Source organism: Prionailurus bengalensis, chromosome D4, assembly GCF_016509475.1.
Source record: "Prionailurus bengalensis isolate Pbe53 chromosome D4, Fcat_Pben_1.1_paternal_pri, whole genome shotgun sequence".
Lineage (NCBI taxonomy): Eukaryota > Metazoa > Chordata > Mammalia > Carnivora > Felidae > Prionailurus > Prionailurus bengalensis.
The window spans coordinates 89,884,517-89,897,684 of record NC_057359.1 but is presented as its reverse complement, the minus strand read 5'-3'; the positions used below and the strand labels follow the sequence as shown (position 1 = coordinate 89,897,684).

At 45.1% G+C, this 13,168-nt stretch overlaps 1 protein-coding gene across 5 annotated transcripts in view; it reads left to right on the top strand.

The window, feature by feature from the left end:
* The window catches only part of MED27 (mediator complex subunit 27), a 234,075-nt gene that overhangs the window by 130,750 nt on the left and 90,157 nt on the right, over nucleotides 1-13,168 (top strand). For all 5 annotated transcript variants that reach the window (XM_043565694.1, XM_043565696.1, XM_043565693.1 and 2 more), the window contains exon 4: nucleotides 1,438-1,531. In XM_043565694.1, coding sequence (XP_043421629.1) covers nucleotides 1,438-1,531 — 94 coding nt within the window. The remainder of the gene's footprint in view (nucleotides 1-1,437; nucleotides 1,532-13,168) is intronic.

Below are 13,168 nucleotides of genomic sequence, written 5' to 3'. Positions count from 1 at the left end.
TCAAAAAGGAATAATCCAATTTAAAAATGGGCAGAAGGCATAAATAGACATTTTTCCAAAGAAGACTTACAGGTGGCCAACAGACACACGAAAACATGCTCAACATGACTTATCATCAGAGAAATGCAAATCAGTGCGGTATCCCCCTCGCACCTGTCAGAATGGTTAAAATCAACAAGACAAGAAACAACAAGTTTGGCGAGGATGTGGAGAAAGGGGAACCGTCTTGCACTGTTAATGGAAATGCAAACTGGTGGAGACACTGTGGAAAACGGTATGGAGGCAGCTCAAAAAATTAAATACAGAACTACCCGATGATCCAGCAATCGCACTACTGGGTATTTACCTAAAGAATACAGTAGTGCGGGGCGCCTGGGTGGTGCAGTCGGTTAAGCGTCCGACTTCAGCCAGGTCACGATCTCGCGGTCCGTGAGTTCGAGCCCCGCGTCAGGCTCTGGGCTGATGGCTCAGAGCCTGGAGCCTGTTTCCGATTCTGTGTCTCTCTCTCTCTCTGCCCCTCCCCCGTTCATGCTCTGTCTCTCTCTGTCCCAAAAATAAATAAACATTGAAAAAAAAAATTAAAAAAAAAATACAGTAGTGCTAATTCAAAGGGATACATGCCTCCCAATGTTTATAGCAGCAGTATTTACAGTAGCCCAATGATGGAAACAGCCTGAGTGTCTCTCAGTTGATGAGTGGATTAAGAATAAGTTATATAAGTGGTGTATATACATACACAGTGGAATATTACCCAGCCATAAAAAGAATGAAATCTTGCCATTTGCAATGACATGGATGGAGCTGGAGAGTATTCTGCTGAGTGAAATAAATCAGTCAGAGAAAGACAAATATTATATGATTTCACTCATGTGGAATTTAAGAAACAAAACAAATGAGCAAAGGGGGTTCAAAAAGAAGAAAAGAGTGAGAGGCAAACCAAGAAACAGACCCTTAACTCTGTAGCGAACAAACGGATAGTGACCAGTGGGGAGGCTGGGTGGGGGGATGGGTTAAACAGGTGGCGGGGATTAGGGAGCGCACTTGTCGTGATGAGCACTGGGTGATGCATGGACGTGTCGAATCGCTATATTGTACACCCGAAACGAACATTATACCGTACGTTAACTAACTAGAATTTTAAAAAAACTTAAAAAAAAAATGAAATGAAAAAGCCAGAACTGGCATTAAAAACGTGTCCTGTGGAAATACAGAGGTAAATGCCAGAAGAATTCACTGAGAACTGGTTGGCCCTGAAAGGCACGAGGAGGAACAAGGGAGCAGTACTTTTTGTAAAAAGAACTTGTAAATGCCATTTGCCTCCTTGACTCTATTGCACTGATTAGCAAATGGAAGCGAGAAGTCTCTAGTACCTCGTAGACGTGCGTTTCTTTGACTGAGTTTCCGGTTCATACGTGTGCACTTCTTTTTCCCACGTAGGTACGTTGATGATGTGATCAGCCGCATCGACAGGATGTTTCCTGAAATGTCCATCCACTTATCCAGGCCCAATGGAACATCAGCAATGCTTCTGGTAAGTTCTATCGGACCTATCCGTAGGGCCACGTAGAAGAAGACTGGCCTCAAGGTTAGGTCTTTGGTTCTGTGTCGTAGGATCTAGAAAATGGAGGTTAAATCCCAGTTTGACGGTGAATGGCGTATCTCCGTTCACTGGCATTCTGCAGTTTAGAAATTTTGCACATTGAAACTTTGCTTTTGAATGAAATTGCAGAGCCCATCTAAGTATTCACCAGAGAGGAAATATCCTGAAGGACCATGTCACCTGTGAGTCAGTCCATGATGTTTTGGTGAATCTGTTTCACGTTGTCCAAAGACCAGAGATATGCCCAGCTATTGGAGCCTGCTCAGGAAAACACCACCTTAAAACAGAACCAGGTTCTGTGGAAAAATCACCTATAAAATCCATTATGTATTTGAAAGATGTGTTCTGAGACCTTACCGCTGATGATTCTAATTTGGGCGTTTCTGGTTTCGAGTTGCTCTGAGCACGTATGCCTCATAACTGCACCACCGATGTTTGTTCCTCTTGAATTCACCAAAGACCCGTGTGCTCGGGAAATAGAACAGAACACAAATGCTGAATTGTATTTAATTAGAAAGACAGAGACCTCAGTGATGTGGAGCTCTCCTAATCGTCTGTGTGATGACGGGTGCTTGAAGAACACTTCTCTGAACACAGGTTTTGAGGAGCCACCATATTTTACAGAAAGCAGAATTGGGGCACCTGGGTGGCTCAGTCGGCTGAGCGTCCGACTCTTGATTTCGGCTCAGGTCACGATCCCACAGTCAGGAGATCGAGCCCGCTGTCCAGCTCTGTGCTGAGCGAGGAGTCTGCTCGGGATCCTCTCTCTCTGCCCCTCCCCTGCTCATTCTCTCTCCCTCTCTCTGTTTCTCTAAAGTAAATAAATCAACATTTAAAAAAAAAAGTAGAATTAATTGAATCAGAGTGATGGTGTTCTGTGGGCATCAGGGAGATGGGATTCAGGATAGAGTGTTTTTCGTGTCTTGTCAGTTGCTGCTGCTCTGGGGCCTCGTGTGAACTCCCCATACGTTAGCATTTCTGACTTTTGCAGATTTTTATAAAGAGCCAGTCACCCAGGATGAGCCACTGTTCACTCTAGCCATTCACCTGAGAATAGGCTTACTGTGTGTGCGCGTGTGCGTGTGTGTGTATGTGCGCGCGCGTGTTTTTTTCTCTTAAGAGATGTGGGCTTATGAAATAAATGTATGTTGTTTCGTTTGTGAGAAAAAATTAGTGAACTTCACCAGGGTATCGTACTATAAAATTCTTTCAGTTAAAAAATACAGTGATTGAGGTGATAACGGTTTTCTTTTACTAGAAAAAGAAAACAGTTTGTATCTGTCTACAAAACCTGTAATATCTTCTGCCTCAGTTAAATGTACAAATTGTCTAAATTTTAGGATCCTCTCCACCCAGCAGCGAAAGCATAAATCCTGCTTTCAGCATACTTGACAGGGACCACGGAGTTAATGAAGATAAAAATGAGAATGTCCCCAGTGAAATAGGTTTGTTCAAATTATCTCTGGGCCATTGAGCTTTCATTTCATGATGGAGGCAGGGATTTGGCATCGAGGGGGATGGACAGAGAGAACAGGATCACAGGTAAACAAGCCTAGGATATTAGAGTTACTTCCACCCGAGAAAGCGGCTTTTATTTCCAATGACCCGTCAGCCCCATCTCCTTTCCCATGGGGCTGCTGTTTTAACAGGCCGATGAGAGAGTTAGGGGCTCGGTTCAGGGGAAGAACCCCGTTTTACACCCTGTTTTATGTGCACATTTTTATCCCCAGGCGTGGCTCATTCGGAGTACGACACGCATCCAGCCAGCTAGCTGTTACCTTCCCGAGGTGACGCAGGAATTCACAGAAGGCGGTGCGTCTTGATAGGAAGGGCAGTGAGAGATGTGATTCGGAATCCCATTGCTGGGTGGCAAGTCACACTTTTAACCTAATTGTCTCATTTGGTTTTTACTTTTACACGATGGCGTTTTATTAGATTGCAGGCCTCCAGGCCATTTGCTGCTGCTGCACAGACGCCCCCTCTGAGACGAAGGGGGTTCTCACCTGGCACAGGAGCGAGACCGGCGGCTCCTCCAGTGCCCTTGCCGTTCAGCCGCTCCTGTGTCTTCTGCAGAGAACGCGTGGGACCTGCACCGTGGGCAGGAGGGCCAGGCGAGAGTTGAAAGTGTGGTTTTCCTGGAGATTCGTCTGGAATGGGGTGTATGCATCTGATGTACAGCTTGTGCTGGAAAGCTTTGGGAGGTGAGCGAGGCTGACAGGGCAAGATGCTCTCGGCCGGTGAACAGGACGCACGCGAGCTGTCTCTGCTGACCTCTCCTCTTCCCTACCTCGGCCAAGGCCCAAAATGCCCTGGTGCCTTTGAATAAAATGACATGTCCTCCTGAGTCGGCCAGACTTCCTTGAGTGCAGTCGACAGAAACCCGCTCTGATTCCCTCAAGCAAGAAAAGGGTTCGTTTTTGGTTTTGTTTGCTTTCTAATGATGCCGGATGCTCCCACACGCGAAGGTAGAGCTGCTCTGCCAGGAGGGACAGACACCAGGGCGTCCCGGGGGTGTCCAGAGCAGGATGATGGTCCTCTGAGGACCCTCTGGCCCAGATGCTTCAGTGTCCCCAGCCTTCCATCCCATGCCTGTGCTCCTGCACCCTGGGCGAGCACTCCGGCCAGGCTTCCCTGCGGTCGCTCCCCCTCCCGTGATGACCCCAGGGAACTGCGCGGGCCGGAGGCGATGATTCCCCAGGGAGAGAGAGGCAGGGCCGGGAAGGTCAGTGTCCACTTGGTTTTCTTGTCACAAGTGAGAAAGCCGGGGACAGGAGGTTCTCCTGGACCCCACAGCCAGGACGCCACTCCCAAGTCTCCGGGTGCCTTTCTCCTCCCGTCGCTTATAGCTCCTGATGGTGGCAGGAAAGGTTTGGGTCGCCAGGCGTTGAGCTGATCATTTCTTCTGAAAGGTTTTTTATGCTGTAATTTGATAGATACAAACGAATGTGTGTAACGTGTATGCCAGTTCTAAAGCGTAGGGATAAGCCCAAGCGCTCCCCAGTCGGTTTAAGAAGCACAGCCTCACCAGTGTGTGCCCCTCCCCAGTCCCTGCCTCTCCATCCAGAGTCACCACTGTCCTGGTAATCCTCCTCTTCTCTTCCTTTTTAAATGCAGTTTACCATGTGGGCATGCATTCCTAGCTAATGTACAAATTAGTTTGGTTAAAGCATTCTGAACTTTATAAAAATAGCGTCATACTGTGTATTCCTTTCCTGTGTGTGTGTGTGTGTGTGTGTGTGTGGTTTCTGAGACGTATCCATGTTGGTGGTCGGATCTGGTAGTTTGACCATCTTCATTGCTAGGTAGCAGTCCCTTCTGTGACTATGTATGCTGTATTCTTTCTCTCTGTGTGTGTTTGGGTTGTTTCCAGTGGTGCTTTCTAAACAATAGTCGCCTGAGCATTATAAATGTGGATGTTGAACCCAAGCTCTGGAGCCAGTGCTGGCCACTGTCTGGAGGAGGAAGGGGAGCACTGAGAGCAGTAGAGCAGACAGCTCTGTCCTCAGGGCCACTTGAGTCGTAAGCGCAGCGGCACGGTGCCCACACTGGCGTACAAGGTGGGGTCCAGGAACAGCTCCAGTTAAATGGCCTCTCTTCCATGATTTCCTGTTGTGCCAATCTTGTTGTTACAGATCTCTTCCGGTTTGGGTGTGTGAGTATGGGGTGGGGGGGGGGAGGGAGGGGCAGGGCGCGGTGGCGATATTTTTGTGCACACGCACAGGAAAACGGCATAAAGTCATTGAACTCCAGGGGATTCTGTGAACAAAAGGCAGGTGTGGTGATCCCGTTTGGGTTTTCCCCTTCACCAAGCATTCACTGCTAAAAGGCAGCCAAGTGCCTGAGATGTACAGAGATCTGTAATGGGGAGCCACGGTCTATCATCAAGTTTTCTTCACAGTCTAGAAGGGGAAAAGAGAAACCGGAGAGTATAGGATTGGTACTTTTTCAGGTGATTGGGGTCAATTTGGCACATCAGAAGTGAAACCAGCCTTTTTGTGTTGGCTGGAAGCATCGGGGCTCTAGAGCCCATCAGAAACGTCAGGAGCGATCGCCTTCCGCCTGGGCACTGTGTTCGACATACCCAGTCACACGTGTGGACCCCCAGGTAGTGCGTGCATATCAGGTGGGGCTGGAGGAGGGAAGGCAGGACAGGTGAGGTGCTCGGGGAGTGTTTGCTGAATAGATGCGTGAGTGACCAATAAAAGCATCTTTCTTTTCTGTATGTATCCGTTTGCTTGCATTGGCTGCAGGGGGGGACCTTCTACTCAAGGGAGAAGCAGTGAGCATTGGTACTAGTTTGACTCCAATTATTGTCTTAACTTCTGGCGTCTTCGTGAGCCTTAGGTAATTGACTGTATCCTGTAAATGCCAAGTCCTAGCTGATGGGAAACATAAACTCTCAGCCTCTTACATAATCTTTAAATATGCTGTGGCTGGCTCTCTGCTCTGTTGGGGGGTGGAGGGGGCCGTTTTGGTGTTGTGTAAGTTCATAACTCATGATATAATAAATCCTGTTTCCGTTCTTTGAAGGGATGAGCTCAGCCATCCAAAAATAAATCTAGCTGTGTTGATATTTAGTTTCAGTTAATCTACCACCTAACATCCCATTATTAATTTTCTTCAAACAGTCAAAATATTGTAAGAGCTTAACTGAGTCAGAGACTAGAACAAGCAGCTGGCTTCTTTTGGCATTTAAAATATTAATCTACAATTTTTGACTGATCCGCTAGGTATACAAACGTAGAAAAGAAGAAAAAGATGAAACCTCAACCATGATATTTGAAATATACCTTGATTATTTTGTAAGTAACTATTTACAGTGTACGATTTACAAGAGATGAGACTCATTTATCAATCTTTCTAAATACACATGTTAACTAACCTTTAATTTTTTAACATATTCGTGCCTTGCATTTGAACGACACATCTTTTTATTTATTTACTTTTTTATTAAAAAAATTTTTTTTAAATGTTTATTTATTTTTGAGAGAGAGAGAGACAGAGCATGAGTGGGGGAGGAGCAGAGAGAGAGGGAGACACAGAATCCAAAGCAGGCTCCAGGCTCCGAGCTGTCAGCACAGAGCCCAAGGCAGGGCTCGAACTCATGGACTGTGAGATCATGACCCGAGCCGAGTTAGACGTTTAACCGACTGAGCCACCCAGGTGCCCCTGAACAACACATCTTTTTTAAACCATTCAGGCAGATTATATCATTTTGCTCTAGCAGAAGCTCTTGCGGTAGGAAAGACTGTTGAACAGCTAAACTGCTTACGTCCCCTGGGCTTTGTCGTCTCCACTGGGTTCAGTAGTCCTCAGACTTTTGTCAGCCCAGGAATCACCAGTATACTTTGGGAGAAGTGCACATCCCTGGCAGCACAGAAATTCTGATTCTGCAGCTCCGGGATAGAGCCCAAGAACCTCATTTCACAGGTGCCCCACCCAAGCCTCAGGTAATCTGTGCAGCACTGTTTTGAGAAACTATTCAACCCGTGGAGCCCTTGGAGTTCCAGTGAAGGCGGGCTGTTCGGTAAGTCCCAGCTTTGGCATCACACTGTTTTATGAGCTAGGTTGCTAAAGCATCCATTCACTTATTCAGTAAATACTCAGAGCACCAGGAGAGAAAGACATGGTTGGGGGTGCTGTTCGGCACCGACCCAAGTCCCCGCACTCACGGAGCCTGTGTTGAGAACGGAAAATGGATGGGACACCAGCCAGTTGTTGTGTAATCTGATGGCAGATGGCGATCGGGCTGAGGGGGAAAGAAGCGGAACAGGGCTGGAGAGAAACAGAGGTGCCATAGGAGTGGGGCTGGGGGTCAGGAAGCCTCTGTGAGTAGACACCTGCAGGAAGTGGGGTGACGTGCTGAGCCGGGTCCGGGAGAGGCGGCACAGGTACCAAAGACCCTAGCTGGATGACAGTGGGTGTGTTCAGATAAAACCACGGAGGCTGGGATGCCCGGAGGGCTGGGCGCCCGCAGAGGAGGTGAGACCACAGGAGCGGTAGACCAGACTCACAGACTGTGCGGGGGACTGGGATCTTTTAAGTTTTACTTTAACGTTAGGTGTCCAAAACTGAATTGATCACAATCCTTGATTCATGCCACACTGTCATTGTTGATCCAGGCGTGGCCCCTTCGTATCTCTTTAATGTGTGAACCCACCACCCAGCCCCAGAGCTAGAATTTATCTGCAATCTCTACACCCTGTGAGTATCTCCTCCCGTCCCCTGCCCTGTAAGGAACTCTTGTCTCTCCCCTGTTTATTATTCTCTTCCCTGGCCTTCTATGAGGGAAGCTTTAACATGTACTGTGTATTCTTAGTGTACTCTTTAATGTGGCCTGTTGTACTTAATTATTTTTAAAAGATATCATATGTTGTCTGCAGGGACTTAATTTTTTTTTTTTACTTAATTTGATTCAAATTGTTGGTTTAGCTATAGCTTATTCATTTTGCTAATATGAAATATTCCATTATATGAAAGTATACTAATTTAGTTAACCATTTTTCGATCAGTGGTCACTGATGCGCTTCTGGTTTTTGTGTTTGTACCCTGAACAGTCTCTGTTCTGCAATTCTTGTTCATGTTCCTTGGGACCCACGGGCCCAAGCTTTTCCCGGAGCTACTCCTAGGAGCTGAATGCTCGGTTTAGGGCAGTGGTTCTCAGAGTGACTTTTGCCTCCCAAGGGACATTTGGAAAAGTCTAGAAACATTTTTAACGGTCACAAGTTCAGGGGATGGGTGTGACTGGCATCCTGTGGGTAGAGCCCTGACCTGATGCTAGACGTCTTCCAGCGAACAGGACAGCCCCCCACCTCAAAGGGGGGCCGTCCAGCCCCAAATGAAAAGTGTCAAAGCCGAGAAAGCCCGGTGTAGGGCGTGCGGACGTGTGACTGCCCATGGAAGCGCCAAAGCGTTTTCCTGAATGGCTGTGCTGATTGACACCCCTCCAGGAATTCCAAAGGAGCAACACAGATTTTTTCCAGACGTGCGAAGACTTAGATCATGACCTTGGTTGACCTTGGAGATGTCTGAAGACCATCTGGAGCTAAAGTCTGTGATGCGACAACGGTCGGTTTAGGGAACTCTGCCCGTGTTTTCACATTTTTGTCACAGCATAGAATATTACTGGAATTCTTTGTTAAATGCTTGTGGTTTTTTTTAAATGCCATTTTATAAGACTTACAAGAAAAATCTGTTTTTATAGTTCTTCATTTTGGAGACATCAAAATTGCTTTACCAAACCTGGTTCCAAAAGATGTTTGTCTCCAAAAATCAGATCCATTCTTTTGTGGCAGCTGGTCTCAAATTATGGTTTAGCCACAAGGGTCCTAGAGACCCTTTCAGGAGGTCTGCAACGCCCAAACTGTTTTTATGGCAATACTGAGACATTGCTCACCTGTTTTACTTGTTTATTCACACATTCCCGGTGGAGTTTTCCAGAACCTCTACAACGTAAGATGATGTCGTCATGCTGACACCCAATTGATTGGCTCCAATAGTCTGTATTTTTTATGGATATAATTTTTTAATGTTTGTTTGTTTATTTATTTATTTATTTATTTATTTATTTTGAGAGGGAGCAAGAGATAGAGAGTGAGCGGGGGGGGGGGGGGCAGAGAGAAGGGGAGACAGAGAATCCCAAGCAGGCTCCACGCTGTCCGCGTGGAGCCCGATGTGGGGCTCGAGCTCACAAACCGTGAGTTCGTGACCCGAGCCGAAATCAGGAGTCAGACTTGTCGGTTTAACTTGGCTGAGCCACCCGCGTGTCCCAGCTCTGGTAGTCTTTAATCATTTGTTTTATTTTTAATATGGTAAATATTGGTAACTGTAGCTCACAGAAACAGAAGTTCCATGGCGTCCGCAAATAATTTTCAAGAGTGTAGAGAGAAGTCCTGAGACCAAAATGTTTGAGAGCCACTACTTGAAGTACATTCAGTTATTAAGCATATTCAAAAACAGTATCTCAAACTAAATCTCAGAAAGGTGGTTCCAAAAATATTTGTTGCAATGGCAGTGACATGAATGGAAGTCTATCAGCGATAGAAAACTTTGAGGTTTAAAAAAAATAAAAAGGCAAAAAGCACAAGGCAAAGGCGTGCAGGACATTCTACAGGGCAGTGAGTTGTGTTTCTTCAACAAAGTCAGTGACGGGGACCAACAGGGAGGATGGAGTGGTTAAAGTCTTTAGAGCAAAATGCAGAATGTGGACCCCGTTTGGATCCCGATTCGAACAGACCAGCGGCAAAACAGTTTTTGAAGCAATCCCAACGATCTGAAGATGGTCTAAATTTCAAATGATACCAAGGAATGTGGGGTAATTTTGTTAGGTATGATGCCGAGCTCGTGGTCCGGAAACAAAAGGCGTGGTTTTCCAAGGTGGATGCCGATGTATTTAGAGCTGACATGGCGTGATATACGAGGTATGCTCTAAAATACTGCAGCAGAGAAAGAGGAGGGATAGATAAAGCAGGTGTGGCAAAATCTTGATGGCTTTTTAATCTGGGTGGCTACCAAGCAATCCCTCTTTGTGTCTGAACCTGCTCACAACCAGGAAGATCGTGGATGGCCTCGCACGGAAGAGAACATATGGTTCTCTTATGGTTGCATTATATGAAGTTATAGAACAGGCTAAGACTAAGGTGGACAGAATCAGAATAGGATTTGCCCTGGGAGGGATGGGGCAGGCATTGACTGGGAAGGGCATGAAGGAACATTCTGTGGTGGCACAGGTGCTCTGTAATCTGATAGAGATGTGGTTTACGGTGGCCATTCACACTTTTCAAAATACAGAGAGTGGTCCACAAAGGTGTATGCAATTTTATTACAGGCAGATTTTGCCTCAGAATTTTGATTTCATTATTTTTTTAATGTTTATTATTCTGAGAGAGAGAATATGAGCCGGGGAAGGGCAGAACGAGAATCCCAGCGCTGTCAGCACAGAGCCCAGTGAGGGGCTCGAACCCACAAACCGTGAGATCATGACCTGAGCCAAAATCAAAAGTCAGACACTTAACTGACCGAGCCACCCGGGTGCCCCTCAGAAAAATTTCTTTTAAATAAATATTAAACTCTCCTTAAGGATATGCTTGCCTAAGTGTTTAGGGTTGATTACTAACGACTGCAACTTTCAGATGCATCAAGAAAATAAGATGGGGGGCACCTGGGTGGCTCAGTCAGTTAAGCGTCCAACTTCGGCTCAGGTCACGATCTCACGGTCTGTGAGTTCAAGCCCCACGTCGGGCTCTGTGCTGACAGCTCGGAGCCTGGAGCCTGCCTCGGATTCTGTGTCTCCCTCTCTCTCTGACCCTCCCCCATTCATGCTCTGTCTCTGTCTCAAAGGTGAATAAACGTTAAAAAAAATGTTTTTTAATAAAAAAAACAAAAGAAGATGGTAAGTGGAGAGATAGATGGATGTGTGATACAGCAGGCAGAACAAAGTGGTAACGATCCCAGAACCTAGCTCGTGGGAATATGGATGTTCACTCCACAGTTCTTCTGACTATTTAGATATTTGAAATTTTTCGTAAGAAAATGTTCAATGAACAAACACCTCAACTGAAGACACGCCCCCAGGCCCCCCATCAAGGAAACAAACACCACAAAGCAGAAGAAAACTGTCTAACACGGTACTCCCCAAGCATTTGGGGAGACTTTTTTGAAAGTCCTTGAATCAGAAATTCAGAAATTAAGAACAGAAGTGAAATGAAAAGGTTATGAAGGAATGAAAAGGATTTATTATACTCTGGAAAACTTGGAAGATGATAAAACTGTCTCAGAAATTAAGACTAAATTTCAAGATATTCAAGGACAAAGATACTCAAATGAAATTTGCTAGAGAACATTGAAGAAAGGTGGGGAAACCGAGAGAATGAAACTAAGACAAAGAAGTAAGAAAGGGTCAGAGGGAAAGTGGTTGAAGCCAGACAGAGGCAAAGAAACAACATGTATGTAATTAGTCTGTGGAGAAGAGAAATGAAAGAATGGAACAAATAGTCTTAATATGGAAGACTGTTAGAAAAATTTTAACTTAAAGAAGGGCTGAATGTGCACATTGAAAGGGCTCTCTGGACACTTGGGAAATTGACCAGCAACAATCAAGTCTAAGAAACATTCTAGTAATGCTATCAGACTTCAAAGATAGAGAAAAAAATCCTCAAAGCTTCCAAGCAAAAAAACAAACAAAAAAATCCAGTAACTTACAAGGCAAAAGAATTAGACTGGCATCAGATGTCTCCAAAACAATATATAAAGCAAGGCGGTCATGGAGCGGCATTTTCAAAGTGTGAATGAAGGATACATGTGTCTTTTAAGTAGTGAAGCCAGGAAGAACCATTTGAACATATGAGAATTCTGTACCTGCCAGCCTATCCTGTGGAATCTACCGGAGGGTGAGCTTCATCCAACCAAGAGCTGAGCTGGGGAGCCTGAGCCGAAGGACCGACAGTGAGCATGTGATGTGTTCAGTTGTCGATGCAGGACTGTATTTGTGTGTGTGATAGATGAACATGAAAAGACCCCATTAAAAATTGACAAACGAGATACTAAAATGCTATCTAAGAAAATGGGAGTCTAAAGGCATTAAAATGGATAAGTACAAAGGTAAGAGAACAAAAATACAAGCCTTCCTGAATACAGTGAGTCAATCAATAACTGAGTGAGCCAACAAAACATCGCTCAGAGAAAGAAGCATTGAAAATATAGCACCCGTGATAACTATTCAACCGTGTGACCAAGTTGAGTCCATATGTATCCGTCATAACAATAAATGTGAATGAATTGAATGCAATCATTAAAAGATTTTTTTTTCGGTTGATATTAAAGTTCATATGGAAAAGAAACATGTAAGAAAGGGTAGGAAGACGCCAGAAAACCCAAAACAGAACAAAAAAACTGGTCTGTCGGGCATTGAAACATACTCTAAAGCTTCTGTAACTGAAACTGTGTGGTATTGGCTTATAGGTAGACAATCAGGCTAGTAGAATAAGATAGGCTTGAAGTAGACTCAAGTACATATGAAGATTTAGTACATTTAGCATATGATAAAGGTGGCATCTCAAGTTGATAGGGCCTTGTTCATAAAAAGGGAAAAACTTGTAGGTGGCCAAAAACACCATAATAAAGTCAGAAGGCAACTGATAGTCTGGGAGAAAATATTTGCAACATATATCACAGATACAGACCTAATATCCTTAAGGTAATTTTTATGTTTATTTTTATTTTTATTTTTAAGTATTTATTTTGAAAGAGAGCAGGCACGTGAGCAGGGGGAATGGCGGAGAGAGAGGGTGAGAGAGAATCCCAAGCAGGCTCCGTGCTATCAGCATGGAGCCCAGCCTGGGGCTTGAACTCCCAAACTTTAAGATCATCGCCTGAGCCAAAATCAAGAGTTGGACACTTAGCCGACAGAGCCACCCAGGTGCCCTTCTAAGGTCATTTTTTAAATCTTAAAGGGAAAAAAGACCAAAAATAAAGAAAATAAAGGGGAACAAAAGACAATTCATGCCCCCCCCCACCAAAAAGATATAAAAATGGTACTTAAACATATGAAAAGATGTTCAACCTTAGCGG